This window comes from Micromesistius poutassou (genome assembly GCF_964030765.1).
Source record: "Micromesistius poutassou genome assembly, chromosome: 9".
Lineage (NCBI taxonomy): Eukaryota > Metazoa > Chordata > Actinopteri > Gadiformes > Gadidae > Micromesistius > Micromesistius poutassou.
The window spans coordinates 20,384,403-20,406,301 of NC_140279.1; the positions used below are offsets into that span (position 1 = coordinate 20,384,403).

Sequence of the window (21,899 nt, forward strand, 5' to 3'; positions counted from 1 at the left end):
GTGTGTGTGTGTGTGTGTGTGTGTGTGTGTGTGTGATGTGATACCTGTGTGTGGTAATGTGTGTGTGTGTTAATGTCTGATGTGTGTGTGTGTGTGTGTGTGTGTGTGTGTGTGTGTCAATGTGGGTGTTTATTTATATGTGTGTGTGTGTGTGTGTGTGTGTGTGTGTGTGTGTGTCAATGTGGGTGTTTATTTATATGTGTGTGTGTGTGTGTGTGTGTGTGTGTGTGTGTCAATGTGGGTGTTTATTTATATGCGTGCGTGTGTGTGTGTGTGTGTGTGTGTGTGTGTGTGTGTGTGTGTGTGTGTGTGTTCCAGGGGAGGGTTCCTTCACACCAGGGGCTATGATCCAGTTCTCGCTGTCCTGCTGTTTACTGGAGCTCTGACATTACACTCCAGGCAGCTGGATCTGAAGCTACGACTGGACTATCTGTGGGTCACTCAGGTATGTACTGTGTGTATATGGCTTTTGATGTTCACATTATATACTGTTGAGGACATATAGGTATGTTCATGTGTTTGTGTGCGTGTGTGCGTGTGTGTGTGTGTGTGTGTGTGTGTGTGTGCGTGCGTGCGTGCGTGCGTGCGTGCGTGCGTACGTGCGTGCGTGCGTGCGTGCGTGTGTGCGTGTGTGTGTGTGCAGGGGTGTGTGTGTGTGTGTGTGTGTATGTGAGGAGGGGGGGTGAGTGTGTGGCCTTTGTGCATTTGTGTGTAAATACACATGACTTCTACATAAATGGGGCTTGCAGACTTACCAATCAGGCAGATCCAGCCCATGTGTATGTGGCTAGGTCATGTTTGTAAGCCATTACCCCCCTCTAGTGATCAAGATATGCAATTGCATTCCAATTAGGTTGTATACAAGACATATACATATCTCTCTCTATATAGAGAGAGATATGTACGTATATATATATATATATATATATATATATATATATATATATATATATATATAATATTCTATTCACTTGTGTACAGAGTTTTTAATATCACAGCTTCACAACTATATTATTATTATGTTATAGACCCTTTTCACAGAGGGGTCTTCGTAGGGTAAACACAGGTGTCACTCATAAAACTTATCATGGGTGTGTTCCTTGTATGTACCCGGGCACGGGTAGTAGACTTACCTTCACCAATTGAGTCTTGTAGCGGTACCCTGGTACATGAAGGAGCAGACCCATTACGAGAGCGACAAGCAACACCTGTGTTCCTCCTCACGACGGCGGCCCGCGGCCTCGCGTGTTGTGGGCACTAGCGATGCTGAGCACAGTTCCCCTCTGGTGTGAGCAGGCCGAGGAGGAGCGCGGAGACATGGAGAAGGTGAAACTGGACAACAAGAGGATCCTGTTCAACCTGCTGCCGGCCCACGTGGCCCAGCACTTCCTCATGTCCAACCCCAGGAACATGGTGAGCGCTCGGTGAACTGAGGTACCAACACACGCCCCTATTGGATCTCACCCTGTCACCACCGTGGATCACTGGCGGTGAAACTACGCTGGTCTTTTTAACCGCTGTCAAATTTTAAATTTGAAAGTAGCCACCGTACTACGAGTCCGCACTGATGTTTTGGCTGTGAAACAAACATTTGGATCCACTTCTTGTTTCCTCTTGGTTGTTGTGACTAATACATCCAGAGTGCAGCCCTCAAATGGACGTAAACAACAACAAGTATGTAGTGATTAGAAGTTAAAACCAACACGACACAAGAAGTGGTAGGATATAGGGCATTAAATGGTAATTATGCCAATATACATACATTATTAGATACGATACATATAATAAGTTATTGATTGTATAGGTCTAGCCATATGATCATATTAAGCTCAATTTCTCGCCATAATTAAAAGGTCAACCAATAGGTCCTGGGTTCAATCCCCAATTGCCTGTAGGAGTCTTTGAGCAAGATATTTGACCCTACCTGCTCCTAAGTTACCTGAATTCGATCTAGGTAGTTTTAGATGTAGGCATTGTATTTAGTTGATCCCCTCCATTGATCTGTTCCCCCAATCTAACGACTGTCCCTGACCGCCCCCCCCCCTCCATCCCAGGAAGTGATTAAGTCAACCTCCCTTTGGCCCTGCGAACCAGGAAGTGTGTAGTCCCTCCTGAGGCCATTCTTGTTTTGTAAACACTGCAGACAGGATGTGTGTTTCCAGCATGCTGGGGAACCTTCAGAACTATGTGAATGTATAGCTCCCCCTTTAGTTTTCCTCTGGGCGAAAGGTCATCGGTGGACACTATTGATACTGCGGCCTGGTGCTACATAGAGCCTTTCTTTCACAGCTAGCATGCTGATTTTACTCCATGGGGTCCATTCAGAACCACCTTTCACACTGTGCTACAAACCAAACTGCACTTGGATATCACTACTGGCTGCCTGCCACCGTCCTAAAGTCTTCACACCAAAGAAGATCACTTTTTAGGACAGCCAATTGTTTGCCACATAAAAACTAAATACAAATCAATCCCACAAAATCTATCTTGCCAATGGTGTTTTAATTAAACTCTCAACCACAAGAATATGATTAAACTATAGTTAAATATTTGCACCTCCCTCTGCGTCCTGGTAATGCTTCCGTCTTTGTGCACAGCTTCTGTGCCAGTGAAACGCCCGCCGTTTGTTTCCCCAGGACCTGTACTACCAGTCTTACGCGCAAGTCGGCGTGCTGTTCGCATCCATCGCCAACTTCAACGATTTCTACATCGAGCTGGATGGCAACAACATGGGAGTGGAGTGTCTCCGCCTGCTCAACGAGATTATAGCTGACTTTGATGAGGTGAAGAAGCAGTTGTCTTCATTATGGTGATTAACGTGATTGCATTAATGCTTCCGGGCTCTTTTCTGCAAAGCCTGATCTGATGGCTATGTCTTGAGGGTTTCATGTTCAAAATTAGTCTGCGTTGTGTGTTTCTGAAAGGATTGTTGGGCTTTACGATCAACATTGAAGGGTAGCTTGTTCATGCTAATACGTCGGTGGGATTACTAGGGATTGAAAACATAAAATACCTCATATACATATCAGGTTTCTTGAAAAGCATTATTTAGTGATTCACGGAAAACACTGAATATCATTAAGACCGGTTGACTTTCTTAACGTAGAAACGTCGGAACCGTCGTGACGTTGACTACAATACGCTCAAAGGGTATTTTTCACCTTTGGAATGTTTTCTTTCTATCAGTACTAGTAAAGAAAAGATATGCATGGTTATGTGATAGCTGTGTGTCCCTCCTCCTCTCCCCAGCTGATGGATAAAGAGTGCTACAGGGACATCGAGAAAATCAAGACCATCGGCAGCACCTACATGGCCGCCGTGGGGCTGGTTCCAACCACCGGAGCCAAGGTGCCTTTTCAGCCAGTGCAATTTACGCGTGTGTGTGTGTGTGTGTACGTCTGTCTGTGCACGTACGTTTTTACCATTTAACCTTCTTAAAGGTTTAAATACGCACAGCTTTTTTCTTTTAATAGCTTTTCTTCTGGATGTTCCTGTATGTGCCTACAGTGCTGGGGGGGATTATATGGCCTGGCGTAGCGTTCAGAAAGTCTCTTTAAATCTTGTAAAGCTGACAAACAAAAGGGTACTTTCTACACAACGGAGACTTTATGCAAACCCAATGGGAATGGGAATTGAATGGGAAGTAAGTCGTTGTGGAAATCCTAATAAAGAATGATAGAATGTTCCTTCTCTTCTTTCGTACCGATGAAAATTATTGCTTGTTCCTGCATGTATGTGTCTCTATGTGTGCCTGTGTGTGTGTGTGTGTGTGTGTGTGTGTGTGTGTGTGTGTGCATGCACGCTTGTGTGTGTGCGTGTGTGTGCACACACACACGTACACACACACACACACACACACACACAAACACACTCTATTCCGATGGGCAGGCTAAGAAGTCCATCGCGTCACACCTGTGCACTGTGTCAGACTTCGCCATCGAGATGTTTGACGTCCTGGACGCTATCAACTACCAGTCCTACAACGACTTTGTGCTGAGAGTAGGTGAGCAGAAACACGTCCACCGCAGACGCACATCCCACACGTCCCACACGTCCCACACGTCTAGCCCCGCCTCCTTCACCCCCCCCGCCCCGCCCCCCTGGTGCGTCTGACCTGCCGGTGTTCCAGAAAAAGCTCAGCGGCTGTCCATCACGTGCATCACTGCCAGTAAGTGAGGTGAAGCTGTGAGGGCAGGAAACGCATCAGAGAGCGTCGTCTGACAGGAAGCGCGTCACGGCGAGCCCTCGGGTTTCTGAGTCCTATTGTGTGGGGTATCCTGTGAGCAGCCTGCGATTCACTCTGCTGCCTGGACTACACACTGCCATCCTGTCTGCACACTCCCAACCTGTGTGCCTGTGTGTGTGTTTGTCTTTGTGTGTGTGTGTGTTGGTGCCTCTTTGTGTGTGTTGCGTGAACGTTTAGTCCCCTTACTTTCTCGTTCCTCTGTAAGTCTATTATGTTCATATCTATTATGTTCATATATACATATGTTGTATGTATTCTACTTGTTTTGTGGTATTTCATGGCGACGCAGGGCATAGATGTACAGTAGATCATCAGTGTGTGTATCATGCGTGTTCATTCTCCATCTCATTTCTCATTCACTCCATGTTGAGGTGAATTTCATTAACACTCTATACTTATACTAGTATAAGCCTATATACTTAGGCTATACTTACTATACTTAGACACTCTATCCTTTCCTAGTGTGTGTGGTGTATATCTGGTGAGGCTCCTGCTGTGTTGACCCCTGCAGGTATCAACGCGGGCCCGGTGGTGGCGGGCGTGATCGGAGCCAGGAGACCACAGTACGACATCTGGGGCAACACGGTGAATGTGGCCAGCCGCATGGACAGCACCGGGGTCCAGGGCAAGATACAGGTACTGCTCCGCACCCTACGGTCACAGGCCCCTTCTTCTGCGGCTTCTGCTTCTGCCGTTACTGCCTCAGCTGTCACCTCCACCCCCCCCTGATCTTCCCTTACCACATCACCACATCACAATCACCCATAGGCCACTTCATTTGAACTGTTTTTTATTGGAGGTCAAGCAGCGAGGCTGCGAGACAACCATTGTTATTCTACGTTTTCCTATTATTATTATCCTTCCATGGGAGTCTATGGCAGCCCATAGAACCCCATGGTAAAAAGTTGTGAAATTTGGCACACTGATTCAGGACTGTCCCATAAGCCCTCACAGCAAATTTGAGGTTGCTAGCCCATGAGCTCTAGCGCCACCAACAGGTCAAAGTTGGACATGCATTCATGTTTATAACTTTTGACCCATTCATCCAATATTCACAAACAAGGCATCATTGGAATCCTTGGGCCAAGCCGAGTGTACTCGTGTACTCAACCATGTACTCGTTTTGCGCCATGATGGATTTTCCACCATCTTGGTTTATGCCAAAAACTTGGCACAGATGATGATCAGACCATGTTTTACAAAATGTATTGAATATTTTTCAAAATTCAAAACCATTTCGCCGCGACAGCCAATCAAATTCAACCGCGAGGCAGGCAAACAGGAATTAAGCCAATTTCTCAGCAGCCCTTTGACATATCATAACCAAACTTGGTACATAGACCCATGACATCATCATGGGGACACTCATTATTTGGTGACCTTAGACCTCTAGGGGGCGCTGTAATTAATGAAGATGTGTTTTAACTCCTCTCTCTTCACATATATATATATATAGAGTATATTTCAAACTTATTTTCAATGTCTGGTGATACTGTCAGACCTCTACATATAGCTAATAAATTATTACTCATGGAAACATCAGAATTTGGCCGCCATGTTAAAAGTTGTCAAAATCAATAGTACATATCCACAGGCCACAAATTATGTCCAATCTTCATGAAACTTGCCATATATGATATTCAGACCAAGCTGAACACATGTGTCAAACTGCTTTTTCAAATTCAAAACCGTTTGGCCGTGACAGCCAATCAACGAGACGGCGAAGCCGCCAAACAGGAAGTAAGCCCGTTTCTCACCAACTCTTTAACATATCATAGCCAAACTTGGTACATAGACTCATGACATAATCCCAGGGACACCCAAACAATTTGGTGACCTTTAACCTCAGGGGGACGTCAAACAGGAAGTGAGCTCATATCTGTGCAAGGCTTTCATGTATCCAAACCAAACTTGGCTCATAGTCTTATGACCCTACCCTGATGATGCCCAAATAATTTGGTCACATTTGACCTCTAGGGGGTCTCTAAAACCACAGCGAGTGTGATCACATCTCAGTCGATCTTTTATTTTTTGACGTGAAACTTGTTGAAAGTGCTGAAGGCCGTGTGTCTGACGTAGATCTATCTTGTTGATGTGGCTACTCTGTTCTAGTCGTGTCGTGTTACCTTGCGACGACGTGCACAATCAACGCACCAAACGATCTCAGCATACGTACGGCAGCCCTGAACCGTAGGCGTATGCGTTGTTAGCAGCAAGTCTATTCCAGCCCTTAGAAAGCAACTTCAATGTATGTTCATTGTGATAACAATTTGCCAATAGCTTTCATTGTATGTGAAATGACCAAGACAGTCATCATGTCGCCACCTGACCGATGTTATGTCTGCCCGCCTAAATGAGTTTATGGAGTCCTATTCTGCTTCACCCCCTCATTGCTGTATTTTATATTGTTTCTTGTGCATCTGTTTCTGATTGTATATATGTTTTGTACGGTGTCCTCGAAAGCCTTGAAAGGCGCCTTTAAATCAATTGTATAAATTATTCAGCATACCAAAGCTCCGGCGAAGAGCGGGAACTTTAAAACGCTTCCACTTTCATCCCGCTCCAAGTTACTCCAGGAACACTTCCACACCGCATGCCGGGCTGCAGGGCGTTGTGGGGATGTTTTTCCTTTAGGTGTGGGGTCCATGTATTTTTTTCAGCAATTTCTTTACAGTTGTTTTTTAAAGCTGATATAAATGGGCTTTATTGAGTACCTTTGCGTAGCACTTAGCATGCCGCCACTGGGAAGACAAGGACGCAAGAAAGTTCAGCTTACGTTTTTGTGCTCTACGCTTGAGCCCAGTGTATGTGGAGGGCTTCAAACAGTTACACATGCTTATATATTTCAATACCTTTTTTTTATCTCCAGGTGACAGAGGACGTGTACCGCATCATCACGGATCACTATGACTTTGTGTGCCGAGGACAGGTCAGCGTGAAGGGCAAGGGTCAGATGCTGACCTACTTTCTGGAAGGGCGGAGCCAACGGAGAGGCGTGTCCGGGAGCCAGCCGCCGCGGCACGGCGAGCGGCGCTCCAGCCACTTTGCCCGCGGCAACGTGTGCACCCGCTTGAGTCCCGCCCCAACACTGGCCACCTACGCCGCCATCAGGACGCCCAGCCCCGGCGCGGCCAGGCCGACCACCTCCACCAGCAGCACCCGATACCTGCCCTCTGCACCCGCCGCAAGGGTGTGATCCACGCACGCACGCGCACCCACGCCCACGCCCACGCCCACGCCCACGCCCACGCGCCCTCTCTGTGACGGGGGTGTGGGGGGACGCTGGAAAGGAGAAGAAGAAGAAAGAGCCGTTGTCTAAAGGAGGGCTTGGTGCTTGGTGCTTGGTGCTTGGTTCTTTGGGCTGTGTCTCATACCGAGGCTGGAAATCTGACCCATTTTCAGATCTCCCCCCCCCCCCCCCCCCTAAACCCACAGCGTTTCAGCACTGCCTGCCTGCAGGGGGAGTAGTAGTATTGAGACACTGCTCGGTCTTGGACCGTTTCAAAGGCCATGGATGTCCCCAGAGTTTCAGCATGGACTCCCCCGTATGCAGAAACACAATACTACACAGTATTGAAGGTGTAGCATATTATTATCAATATTCTCAGTGTCAAACCAAATCAGTGCTGATGCCTTATAGTGACTACGATCTAAAATGAGTTTGTTGCAGCGCCAAATTCCCTTTCAAGTGATTTCTGCATTTATTAAGAGATGACTCCATTCTAAAATGTAATTATGGCATATGTGTATACCTGAGGATGGGAAATATGCTATCCACTTGCCAAGCCAACAGGGTAATGCCTTTAAAAACGAATTGGATGGGTTGGGATTCCACATTGATTCCTATAGATTAATATCTAGTGGCACAATCCTCTGGACTGTAACGCCACATGAGGTAGAAACCCTTTGACTCTCTGGGCCTGGTCGATGGTGAGGTACAAACCCTTTGACTCTCTGGGCCTGGTCGATGGACCATGAGGTACAAACCCTTTGACTCTCTGGGCCTGGTCAATGGACCATGAGGTACAAACCCTTTGACTCTCTGGGCCTGGTCGATGGACCATGAGGTACAAACCCTTTGACTCTCTGGGCCTGGTCGATGGACCATGAGGTACAAACCCTTTGACTCTCTGGGCCTGGTCGATGGACCATGAGGTACAAACCCTTTGACTCTCTGGGCCTGGTCGATGGACCATGAGGTACAAACCCTTTGACTCTCTGGGCCTGGTCGATGGACCATGAGGTACAAACCCTTTGACTCTCTGGGCCTGGTCGATGGACCATGAGGTACAAACCCTTTGACTCTCTGGGCCTGGTCGATGGACCATGAGGTACAAACCCTTTGACTCTCTGGGCCTGGTCGATGGACCATGAGGTACAAACCCTTTGACTCTCTGGGCCTGGTCGATGGTGAGGTACAAACCCTTTGACTCTCTGGGCCTGGTCGATGGACCATGAGGTAGAAACCCTTTGACTCTCTGGGCCTGGTCGATGGTGAGGTACAAACCCTTTGACTCTCTGGGCCTGGTCGATGGACGGCTCAGTGTCTTTAAGTGCATGGTGCCAGTGCTGCATATCAGTCATGTTTGCTGTTTGTTTCCCTATAAAGCGTGACTTTCGAGACTCTTCCTTGATCCTATGTCTATGTGTAGCAATAAAGCAAGTTTGTCTTCTAAACCAAACCACCCCTGCATGCTGTAGCCATCTGGATAATTTTTGACCTGTGTATGTAGCCTATAGAGTGAGCGGCCATAGCCAGTTTGTACCTTTGTGAAAATGATTGCATGGAATTTGGAAACTTTATTTTTTTCTGTGGTGCGTGAATATGAATCCTTCCTTAATTTTATGAACTAAAAAATATCTGCCTGCTTGATTGGAAAGACATATTTTTATTGTTGCTATACTTGTTAGAACAGTTTCTATTTTTATGAAATCTTATAAAAGACTTTTGGTGAAGGGACACAACAATACTACATTATTTAAATATATCTAGAAATATATATCAATATCTATATCTACATAGGTATATTTATATATATATATATCGACATATCAAAATATGATATAATTACAGTTTTCTGATTTGCAGACAATATAACCTCTTTGGGACTACACACAACACAAAGTATTTATTTGGGGGCTCAGCATGGTACTTTTGGCTGACCTGTGCCACTTATGTCCTCGACCTTGTTGTGGCATGCTCTGCCCAAACAGGGGCTCTCTCTCATGCATGACTACGACACAGTGGAAGCACTGAAGACTTCAAGCGTAATTCCGGCGAAAATTGAACCCAGGGTCTTTGTTTTGGCATGTACACACATCAAATAAGCCCTCCAGACACTTTTTTCGTTGATAATCAAGTATAGAGTTTGACCGGCGCAATGTTTGGCTTCCATGTTATTGGCTAGGGGCACTGCAAACGATTTGGAAGAATTTGCGGTGCCCTTAGCCAATAACATGGAAGCCAAACAAAGACCCTGGGTTCAATTTTCACCGGAATTACGCTTTAAGACTACTTTGAACAGGTTTTCTTGCATGTGCTTAAGGTAGCGGTCCTCTTGAATGTAAGGTGCTTCTTTACCTTTCGTCTTCTCTATGAGCTTTTTCTCGCTGGTCAGATTCTCCAAAGGGATATTTCAGGAATGATTGACAGCAGGTTGGGATTTTGCCTCCCGCTTGCCATAGTCTAGACAACAGGTAGCTGGTTTTCAAATGTGCCAACCTATTTTCAAAAACATATCAAGGTTTAGTGTTGGGGCTGCAGTCCCAGGGATGGCTGGCTGCAGTTGTTTTCTGAGTTAATTTAACGAATGCCTGTATTTTTATGGTTTAAGCTGTCCCTGGAAAAATAGTTTTTGTAATTGAAATGGTGGCCAATGTTGACCTTGGTAAGGCTTTTGAAAAGTGTAACCTGACCGGCATTGTTTTGAGTGGAGTTGGTATTCAAATATGTTTCAAGTTCATAATAGCCTTGGACTCAATGTATTATCTTCTGTTTCAAAGAAATGAAAATGAACTTTAATCAAATTTTATATACTTGCTTTTAAAAGTCAGTGATGTTAATGGAAACAGGGTTGTGTACAATATTTTTCCTGTGAATTTAATATTTTCATACTGTATGATACGGGTTTAAATTGTTATATGTATTAATAGATATTATTGTATATTGTACATTGAGTTTTTCAGAGCTATATTATGACTGATTAGATATTCGTCCAAATCTTGAGTTGAGGGTGTATTAATTAAGATGTTTTATGTTGATTGTACATTTTGTTAAGATATTTTATACTACGTGTTTGCACTGCTATACTATTGACGTCTGATTATGAAATAAAGCAAAAGGACATGTGTCTTCTTCAACAAGCATGTTTTTCGTGCTTGTGTTCACAGTGTGTGTGTGTATGTGTGTGCGTGTGCGTGCATGTGTCTGCACATTTGTTTGTGTGTGTATGCTTGTGTGTGTGTGTGTGTGTGTGTGTGTGTCCGTGAATTTGTTTGTGTGTGTGTGTGTCCTTTTGTCTGCTCAGTTGTTTGTGTGGGTATGTACAGGTCAAGCCTGTGCATATGGAAAGGCCATCCAACTCGGTCATAAAGTTACGTAACAATAAAGATGTAAACACAACAACATGACCACTGCAAGAGGTTAGTAATGCAGCTGGCTCCGTGTCTGCCCAGTAGAGAGCACCTGGGTGGGACCACTATGTCATGTCAATCATATATAAATATATAAAAATGGGTGTGCCACTGCAAGAAGTACAGGATATCTCATTCATGTCCTTTTAATATATATATATATATATATATTTTTTTTTAAGTGTGTTTGTGTGAGAGTGAGTGTTTGTGTGTGTGTGTGTGTGTGTGTGTGTGTGTGTGTGTGTGTGTGTGTGTGTGTGTGTGTGTGTGTGTGTGTTTTTGTATGGGTGTGTGAGAGTGTGTTTTTGTATGGGTGTGTGAGAGTGTTTTTGTGTGTGTGTGTGTCCAGGGTCCATAATTAACACCAATTCAACCATTTAGAAGGTTTACAATTTCAGGGTTAAATATTTATAGACTATATTGGTTGGCCTATTTTCCATTCTGGTGGATAAAAATGACTTCCATGATGCCCTTTGGTTCTTTGGGGTCGTACCTGATCATTTGGGTCTAACTAGGGCGCAATCAAATAGTGTTGCTTCCCTATCGCTCGTGGCCGGCGGCTGGTTTGATCAAATGGAAGGACGGTGAACCCCGACATCTACACATTGGATCAAGGACCTTCTTTACTTCCTCAAACTTGAAAAAATAAGATATTCTTTGAAAGGATCAGCAAAAAACGACAATAAAATATGGGGACCTTTTCTGGACTATGTCAAGACACACACCACACTGACCTTAGAATCAGTAGAGAATAAGAGTACTATATATAAGTAGTATAGAGAAGTATACTCCACGGCATAAAGTTGTGATTAGTTATAATAATAACATCTTTCAATCAGTGGTCAAATGGGATTTTCTAATTGGTTCTTATTTATTTTTATTAATTTATTAATTTATTTTTGTTTTTTATTTATTGTTATTGTTTTTGTTTTGTCTCTGTTTGTTTGTCTGTCAGACTGTTTCCTTATACTTTATACCTTATACTATACTTTTTTACATTAATTTTTGTATTTTTTATTGTATGTCAGTTACTACATTCAATATAAAAAATGTCCCAGATATGTTCAAGATGCAATGTCCAAACTGAACTGAAATTAAACAATAAATCAATAAATAATAAATTCTATAAGCAAAACGTGGTCCGTGCGTGTGCGGGTCTTTTTTGTGCCAATAAGTATGTAAGTGTGCATTCACCGTGTAATCCCAATGTTCCCATTTTACTTTTAAGGTGTAATTATCGAATAAGCAAAGGTATTTGTGGTATGCGTTTAAATGATAGAATATAGAAATACACACCCAGTGGAATGGAATGGAATGGAATACCCTTGACTCTGTGTGTGTGTGTGTGTGTGTGTGTGTGTTTGTCACGTGTGACTGCATACCTGACATTGTGTGTGTGTGTGTGTGTGTGTGTGTGTGTGTGTGTGTGTGTGTGTGTGTGTGTGTGTGTGCGTGTGTGTGTGTGTGTGTGTGTGTATGTGTGCGCACACACACATGTAACTGCATGATTGGCCCCGTGTGTGTGTGTGTGTATGTGTGTGTGTGTGTGTGTGTGTGTGTGTGTGTGTGTGTGTGTGTGTGTGTGTGTGTGTGTGCGTGTGTGTGTGTGTGCCAGTGTGTATCTACACTTCCGGTGGGTCTACCCGGCGGATGTGTTCACACAAGCCTCGCTCAGAATGTGGCACTCAGAACTCTGGGGTAGGTGTGCCAAATCAAACGCTCAAGTATGTCAAGATAAGCAGCAGGAAACGGGACCCTTCACAGGCCTCACTGGTTGCTCAATAGTTTGGAGGAAAAGCCTTTTATCAGCCGTCTGACTCACAGCAGGCCCATGATGCAGCTGTCCACCTCACTGTTTGGGGTTAATGATGGTTTTACAGCCCTCCCCTGCTCCCCCCCCCCACTCCCCACTTTCGCTTACCAAATATCCCAGTGTGTCATAACATCCTTTACTGTAAACGCTGCAGGGGGTTGGATGCGTGTGTGTGTGTGTGTGTGTGTGTGTGTGTGTGTGTGTGTCTGTTTGTCTGTGTTTGCGTGTGTGAATGCGAACAACCAAGTGCGTATGTCCACATGGAATAGTGCATATTTTTGTTATGCATACCTACGTAAGAGTTGTGCTCGTGGGAGTAGTTACTGTGTGTGTGTGTGTGTGTGTGTGTGTGTGTGTGTGTGTGTGTGTCTGTGTGTGTGTGTGTGTGTGTGTGTGTGTGTGAGTGTGTGTGTGTGTGTGTGTATATATATGTGTCAGTGTGTTTTTGTGCACGTTGACACAAGCAAGATAAAACAAAAACGGTGGACTTGGAGCCGCAAATGAAACATACGTTTCATCTGCAACGTCAATGCCTGAGGACAGGAACACGGGGTGGGTCGCTGGTCAACAGGCCATCCAAACAGCCACATTGCTCCAAATAAATCAAGCTTCCGGGTCATTCTTACATACAAACATCCTGTACGACCAAGATGATTCAACGATTATCTCATTGTGTATCTTACATTAAAACAACAGCCAATATTTAGTCATGCTGCCGTGTTTAGATGATTATAGCTTTTATTCTTTGAGCACAACGTGTCCTTTCTGATCAGGACAGAAACATGACCTTGGGCTGAGGGCTTTCCCATGAAGGAACTCCTCAATGTAAATATGTTGTTCTCTTTCCCTCAAAAGCACACGCCAGTGAAGGGCGGTCAATGAACTCCAGATTGTGTAAGAGCCATGCTATCCCTCTCCCACGTCTTTGTGGGGTAGGGGAGGGACGGGGCTGTGGAGTGAACAACAGCGTAGAATGGATAAGGTGTGTCACGAGCCATGTCATAATAACCTCCAAAACAGATCATTTCGGGGTGACCTGAGGCCAGCCTTCAAACAACCTGTATTGTCTACCATAGACAAACTGGGAGCCGCTTTGTCCCATATCGCAGGTTGGCGAGTGGCAACGGTAAACAGCGCACACAGAGGGATTCCATGCACTCTCGGTGCTCAAACCAAAGCTCTGGCCTCCCTTGTTTACATTCTTCTACACCTTTGAACAACCTCTGCCTCAGGTTATCCTCATGTGTTCCTACATAGGGGTAGCCTGTCTGGTCTTGGATGTGTTTCTGCTGTTTGTTGGTGGAGAGTGCTCGTGCTAACTGTTGCAATTATTGTTATTAGCAGATATGGAACATTCCACCCAGAGGGATCAAATGCAAAGACTGCATCGCCGTCTACAGCCCAAGTATTGGGATTGCATCCCTTTCCTTAAAATAAGATGTATATCAACAAAAACATGTAAATGGAAAATTATTTTTGACATTCATGTTGGCAAATGGTACTAACACAGTTCCCGTCATCCATTCATCTTTCTGTCAATGTTGCCAAGGGCAGTTCTCTATCTCAGACTCCCCCTTACTTCTCATTAGGGCTACAACCAAAAAGAAAAGCACGACAGCAACACAGACACACACATACATACACACATACACACACACACATATCCACACACATGGACACATTCGTGCAGACGCAAATACACATTCACGTACACACACACTCACAGAAGGGAACTAAAAACAATGGATGCTGGCGCATGGGAGCCTGGATTTCCTGGGTTTCCCACACAAAGTTTGCAAACACACACACACACACATACACATACATACAAACACACACACACACACACACACACACATACATACAAACACACACACACACACACACACACACACACACACACACACACACACACACATACATACAAACACACACACACACACACACACACACACACACATACATACAAACACACAATCACACACACACATATACATACAAACACACAATCACACACACACACACACACACACACACACACACACACAATCACAAACACACACACACACACACACACACACACACACATATATACACACACACAGGCACAAACCATCCAACGGCATACCAAGACGTTAAAGGTTTTCATAATAAATGACTTGCCCATTGAGGACAATAAAGTTGTGTTGTGTGGCCTGGGGTGGACGCACTTCCTGTTTAACAGGGCTTCAACGAAGCTCAACAGTCATGGTGCCAGCTCATCTCATCACGTTCCTGGCTGATGAGGTGTCATGTGGGCGGGCTAGAGACTGTTCATCCTTTAGAGGTTGAGGATGGTCAAAGGTTGATTGGAGGACAACAACGCTAGTGTCATTAATGTCAAAAATAAAGGTAATCATCGTTGGACTCGACGACATGTCATCTTTGTAGTCTAGAATAAAAATAATTCTTCTGCCAGTTTCACTTACATTTGAGCCGAAGCGTGCGATGAATGTTACTAACCCAAGCATTACTCATGGTAACCGCTTATGAAGGTTATTTCCTTCACCGGAATCCACCTGATTTACAGGATTCAAGTGGGAGCGTAAGCATAGAATAAATAATTGACATTGGCACACATTCTTATCTTATCTCTCTCCCTAAAAGGGCAAAGTTTAAATGACCATAAATGGGCACTTACACATAAGTCTCTTTCCGGTTGGTGTGTGTGTGTGTGTGGGGGGGGGGGGTGGGGGGGGGGGGGTGGGGGGCGGGGGGCGGGGGGGGGGGGGGGGGGGGTGGGGGTGGGGGGGGAATGAGCGTACCTCTAATTGTGTGTGGGTGTGCACTTGTGTTTGTGTAAAAACATCAGCGTGGGCTGCTTAATTGAGGACAAGAATGTAGTCCACCAGTGTTCTCCCTGTCAGTAACGTTGGATCTCCAGCATGTGATTTATCAAGGAGTTGTAGGCCTACACGTTATCACCAAGCAACCACAACCACAGTAACAACAACAGAGGTTCAGCAGAGCAGTTCTTTGGGTCAAATCAGGTATCAGGCACTGGTGACTGTGTGTTGTGTGTGTGTGTGTGTGTTTGTGGGTTTGAGTTTGTGTGTGTGTGCATGCGTGTGTGCGTATGCTTGTTTGTGTGTGTGGGTGTGAGTGTGTGTGGGTGGGTGAGCGTACTCGTGTGCGTAGGTGTGTTTACGTTTTTTTTTTTTTGTCCAAGTATGCACTTCATCGCATTGACCTCAGACAGCTCCGTGTTGTTATTCTACGTGCTCAATCCGACAGGCCCGGAGACTTTAAGGGGCCCGGCCATAATGGTATGCTAAAGGTCTTGCTAATCCCCACTGGTCCCACATCGTAGACGTCGCTTTACATCAACGTGTTCCTGAAATGCCTTAGATGTGGGGTTATTTTTAGTTCCTCAGAGTTAAGTCTTCTAAATGTTTGACATCATACATACTTTGTGCTTTCCTATTAGGGCCGTTGATGCACGCAACGGGGATTGAAGATTAAAATCGATTTTAGATTTTTTTACACTAATTACTTGATAAATCATTTAATCTTGTGAACTGGCGTGAGACCACGCATGGCAGAATATAATTCGCTTGAAACAAACGATGTATGAATCACCTTCCGTGTGACCGTTGACGACAGCCTGAAGCTGATGCAACATATCAAGCTTTTGCATGGATCCCAACGCCAGCTACCATCTGGTTACACAAGTCATCAGACCAAGACTTGATTATTTTGTCACTCAAAGTCAACATGCACGACACGACAAAAACATAGGCCTACATATCTGACCTAACCACTAAAAGGGTATATTGTTAATCGAAGACTCCCAATTGAACTGCTTTCGCTTAACATCTCATTACAATCAGGACGAGACCCGGTCTGGAATCATTGCCTACTTAAATAAAACGGTGGGTGAAAACTCAAACGTGCGCCAGCTCCCTGCAGCGTGTGATCTCAGATGGAGGCTCCGAAACAATTCTGAACAGGGACGTGTCTCTCGTCAGGCGCGTACGTCCCCCCCAGTTCAAACTTTGGGTCTATAATTACCTCAGGAAACTGGTAATTACAATGGGACTTGTTCGGCACGAAGCCCAAAGTGCTTTTCCATGCGTGTTTGTGTGTGCGCTACACGGGCAGCCCGACACACTCTGTGTTGGCGAAGCCCCGATTCCCCGGCGTTAACCGTGACCCTCATTTTCGCAGCTATTTCGGAGGTTGATTTATTATCTCCGAAATGCATGGATGCCTTCACATTTTAAATTAGAGCTGAACATTTCTCGGTAAAGCGTCGGGTTCTGCGTGTGGGCGTGCGTAATGTGTGCTCATTAATAGATTTCCACAAGTTGTGAAAGAACTTTGGAGGACAATTAAAAATCCATGAAAGCAAGCATTGTCCGGTTTGATAAACGCGTACTTGTTTAGTGTGCATGCTCTGCCTATCAAACTAGAAATTCTGCTAACTTGTCAAACAAGTGCTCGGGATTTAAGTTTATACTCGATAAACTGCCTTTGGAGAATCTTAAGTAGTTAGCATAATCACAGAGATTGGGAATGTGTGTGTGTGTGTGTGTGTGTGTGTGTGTGTGTGTGTGTGTGTGTGTGTGTGTGTGCGTGTGCGTGTGCGTGTGCGTGTGTGTGTGTGTGTGTGTGTGCGTGCGCGCCTTGCGACATCAAACGCTCGTTTCGTCACTCGGTACTGCAGGCACTGCCTCTTCCAAAATAAATATTGACGTGATTTGCGTGTTGTAGTCTATTCAAATGAGCCGAGTGGCGGGCCAATCACAGACCATCGGATCATTACACCTTCTTTAGAAATCATTCATAAGCCAATGCGTCAAACATTCACAGGGGTACCGACTATAAATACGGCTGTGCGCTTCACCAACAGTTAGACATTTCTCAACAATCAAAGCGAATAGAACACTTGAGGAAGAATCCCGACCATCCGACTTTCGCTTGAATAACCTTTTTTTTATTACATCCACATTTTGTATATATATATATATATATATATATATATATATTGATCTGTTGCAATGAGTGGATTATACGTGAAACGCGTCGCCGTGGCAGCGCTGTGCTCCCTCCTGGCGGCGGTGTCGCTCGGGTCCCCGGTGTTGGGGCCAGAGCCGATCCGATGCGCCCCCTGCACCCCGGACAGGCTGAGCCAGTGTCCAGTAGTGGCGCCTGGTTGTGAAGAAGTGCTGCGGGAACCCGGTTGCGGCTGTTGTCCTGCATGCGCCCTAAAATCTGGAGAGTTGTGCGGGATCTACACGTCACCATGCGGCTCTGGTTTTAAGTGCACCCCGAGACCCGGAGACCCCCGACCGCTGCACTCCCTGACCCGCGGACAAGCGGTCTGCACGACGAACGCCGAACCCGCACAGAGCCCTGAACCACAAGGCACCCAAGGTACGCACAAAACCCTGCAAATACTTCTTCCTAAAAGCTGGATTCATATCCATTCGTAATTCTGCTATTTATTCCATGTCATGATGAGACCATGTATCTGACTAGAACAGTGTTGGCTCAACAGCCTGCTGTAACCAAATCCAGTCATCCTATTGCAGTATCTCATAGTATGGCTTTCCTTCCCCCAGACCAAGCAGAGCCCGAGGCGGAGATGGAGAACACGGCCACCAGCTCGGACACCGGCCCCAGTCACCACCTCCCGGGGCACAGCAAGCCGTACGACCCGCGGGCCTCCGCCGACGCGCAGGAGAGCATGAAAGCCAAACTGAACGCCATACGAAGGAAACTGGTGGTTGAGCAGGTAGGATGAATAACTGCACGACTAGGCATTAAAAAAATATTTGGTTCAAATGCGGTGTTAACCGTATACAAACTTTTAGGACGCGTGGAAGGAAGGGAGGGTTTAGTGGTTTGCCAGAAGGGGGTGCTGTCGTGCCTTATTTAACTGTCCACTCTTAGAGAGCGGAGGAGAAAACAGAGGTAGAAAGAAAGAAAGAAAGAAAGATAGAAAACATAAAACGTATACGTTTCATTGCACAAAAAATAAGCCACGTGAACTCGCGAGGAGGGCTATAACAAATCAGAAATTCAGTTTGACGTACTTGATTGAAAATAAAGCCATATATTTTATTTATAAGTGGTATTGACATCCATCTCCACAGTTAGTCTAACGCATCATGTTGTTTCCTTTGTCCAGGGGCCTTGTCATGTCGAGCTGCAGAGAGCTCTGGAAAGGATTACCATATCCCAGCAGAAACTAGGAGACAAGCTGACCAGATTCTACCTCCCTAACTGTGACAAGCAAGGCCTCTACAAAGCCAAACAGGTGAGCCCTTTGACCGAAGACATCTCCAGTGTGGTTGCTATAGCGGACTTACTCATTTGGGGTTTTCAATGGGTTCATATCACTCACAGTGTTATAGTGACTATATTGTTGCCACAGTGTGTGTGTGGTGTGTGTGTGTGTGTTTGTGTGTGTGAGTGTGTGTGTGAGAGAGAGATTGCTTGTGTGTGTGTGTGTGTGTGTGTGTGTGTGTGCTCATGCAGGCAGGCATCTGTTGGTCATGCGGCATTGTTTACATCTCGTAGTGGTGGGCTCAGTATTCAGCTATTCGTTGTATAATTCTGAGGGTCAACTTGTTGGCACGCCACAACTCAGCGTGTGATGCGCACGCTGCCGGCGCAGTTGTATGCCTGTCTGACGCGTCGACACAACACAAGCAAACCTCCACCTCCTCCTCCATGCTCACTGCTCCCCTCCTCCTCCTCCTCCCCTCCTCTCCTCTCCTCCTCCTCCCCCTCCTCCTCCTCCTCCTTTCTCCTCCTCCTCCTCCCCTCCTCCCCTCCTCCTCCCCCTCCTCCTCCTCCTCCTCCTCTCCTCTCCTCCTCCTCCTCCTCCTCCTCCTCCTCCTCCTCCCCTCCTCCCCTCCTCCCCTCCTCCTCCTCCTCCTCCTCCCTCCTCCCCCTCCTCCCCTCCTCCCCCTCCTCCTCCTCCTCCTCCCCACAGTGTGAGTCCTCCCTGACGGACAGAGAGGTCGCTGCTGGTGTGTCTCTTCCTGGAACGGAAAGAAGATCCTGGGGTCGAACGACGTGCCTGAAGACGAAGAGTGTCCCTAAGGGATCCAGTGGGACTACTACTACTACTACTACTACTACTACTACTACTTCTACTACTACTAGTACTACAACTACTGCTACTGCTACTACTACTACAGGGGGCCAGCCTCGTTAAGAATCAACGACACGTGCACACAGACACAAACAAACAAAACGAGTAAGCCACTTCTTTCTTTCCTTTTATTGTTTTATTTTGTTTATTTATTGATTGTTGTGAGTGGCGGTTGTTGAATATTCAGGTACACTTCTTTCGTGGGACTGCTGCTCCTACCCCCGACCCCTACATCATCCACCCAAACCCAGCCCCACCCACCCCGACCCCCCCCACTCCATCATCTCTCTCTCTCGCCTCCTCCCCCCCACCAAAGAGGACACATATATATATTTTTTGGTTTTGTTTTGTTTTGTTTATGTTTTTCTGAAAGGATTTTAATATTGATGTTTTAACGTTATAAGTGTTCAGCCTTATTTATTTCATTTTGGGATGCATTATATATTATTATTATTATTATTATTATTATTATTATTTTGTTATTTGTAATAATTTTATGGGTATTTATATCATTTCACCTTATTGTTGTTGTTTTTCTGATTTGAGTGTAAAAAGTGTACATATGTGTCTTGACCCCGTGACCTCCATGCCGGGGTGACGTCACTAGACCAGGGAAGGGGCGGTGAACGGAAAAACAATCAAGAACGAAAGCACTGAGTGACCAAATGATATTTAGAAGGATTTCTAAATGTTTTTTTATTATTATTATGAATATTATTATTTTATTATGAATTTTATTATTTTATTCTTATTTTGAATGTTATGACCGTTTTTTTGCATCTTCTATGTGTTTTCGTTTTACTGGTGTAATACACAAACACACTCAAAAGAAACTCTGTTATTTTCAGTAAATGCTCTGTGTTCAAATGGTCCTAAATGGGTTTGCAGATTGCATGACAGACAGGGCCCTGGCACTGCCTCTCAGACGGTATAACTGACCTAACCTACCTCCAACTTTCTTCCTTTGCATTATGTCGCTGTTCTCTCTGACCAGAAAGACCAAAACGAGTGAGCTATTGTTGTTGTTGTTGTTGTTGTTGTATGTCCATATTCTGGTCATTGCTAAATCGCAAAAGCATCCAGAGGTTGTTGTGAAGAAGTGTGTTGGGTTTTGATTGCGATGCGTCTGCGCTCTGTCTACATGCTGCTGTGGGAGAGATACAATTTTGTATATGTCTATTTCAAAGTGGCCCACTGCGCACTTACGTGTGTATGTACACTTTTGTAACTGAGATGTAACGTAAAAAAAAGTGATATATTTAATAAAAACCTTAACCTCAGCTATGTTGCTGTCTTGGCCTCCCTCTGACCCCCCAGGTTTAGGATGGCGCGAGGTTAGTGTTTCTCTGGATAGTGCAACAGCCATTAAGTTAGTGGCAAAGAGCCACGGCACGTATCAGCTTGATCAGGATATACTTTGTTTAATAAGACTCGCTCTCACTCTATCTTTCTCTCTCTCGCGCTCTCACTCTGTTTGTCTTTCGCTCTCTCTTCTTGCTTGCTCTCGCTCTCCATCTGTCTGTTTGTCTGTTGTTCTCTTGCTCTCTCTCTCTCGCTAACTCTCCCTCTCTCTTGCTCTCTCTCTCTCTCTAACTCTCTCTCTCTCTCGCTAACTCTCCCTCTCTCTTGCTCTCTCTCTCTCTCTCTAACTCTCCCTCTCTCTTGCTCTCTCCTCTCTCTCTAACTCTCCCTCTCTCTCTCTCTCTCTCTCCCTCTCTCTTGCGCTCTCTCTCTAACTCTCCCTCTCTCTCTCTCTAACTCTCCCTCTCTCTTGCTCTCTCTCTCTCTCTTACTCTCCCTCTCTCTTGCTCTCTCTCTCTCTAACTCTCCCTCTCTCTTGCTCTCTCTCTCTCTAACTCTCCCTCTCTCTTGCTCTCTCTCTCTCTAACTCTCCCTCTCTCTTGCTCTCTCTCTTTCTCTCCTACACACATAATAAACTAACATTCTCAACATCACAGCTCTTTCCGAAGCGTGCAATGACAAAACTTTGTTTGTGTTATCAATGTGTGGGGTTCTCCATGTGTTTGGGTGTGCGTTTGGTGTTCTCTGTATGTGTGTGTGTG

The 21,899-nt window shown here is 45.3% G+C and overlaps 2 protein-coding genes across 2 annotated transcripts in view; both read left to right on the plus strand.

Moving 5' to 3' along the window:
- Window positions 1-7,478, plus strand: part of adcy1a (adenylate cyclase 1a) — a gene marked incomplete at its 5' end in the record, with an annotated part of 30,718 nt that extends 23,240 nt beyond the window's left edge. Inside the window, 7 exons of the mRNA XM_084473400.1 lie at window positions 319-445; window positions 1,297-1,413; window positions 2,637-2,783; window positions 3,250-3,348; window positions 3,889-4,003; window positions 4,758-4,882; window positions 7,116-7,478. Coding sequence (XP_084329526.1) covers window positions 319-445; window positions 1,297-1,413; window positions 2,637-2,783; window positions 3,250-3,348; window positions 3,889-4,003; window positions 4,758-4,882; window positions 7,116-7,442 — 1,057 coding nt within the window. The 3' untranslated portion in view covers window positions 7,443-7,478. The remainder of the gene's footprint in view (window positions 1-318; window positions 446-1,296; window positions 1,414-2,636; window positions 2,784-3,249; window positions 3,349-3,888; window positions 4,004-4,757; window positions 4,883-7,115) is intronic.
- A 10,090-nt stretch (window positions 7,479-17,568) lies between these two features.
- Window positions 17,569-21,116, plus strand: LOC311353535 (insulin-like growth factor-binding protein 1). The gene is given in 5 exon segments (XM_084473453.1): window positions 17,569-18,107; window positions 18,296-18,468; window positions 18,865-18,993; window positions 19,675-19,684; window positions 19,687-21,116. Coding segments are annotated over 5 exon segments (786 nt in total). The 5' UTR covers window positions 17,569-17,731; the 3' UTR covers window positions 19,785-21,116.
- Window positions 21,117-21,899: the final 783 nt, after the last annotated feature.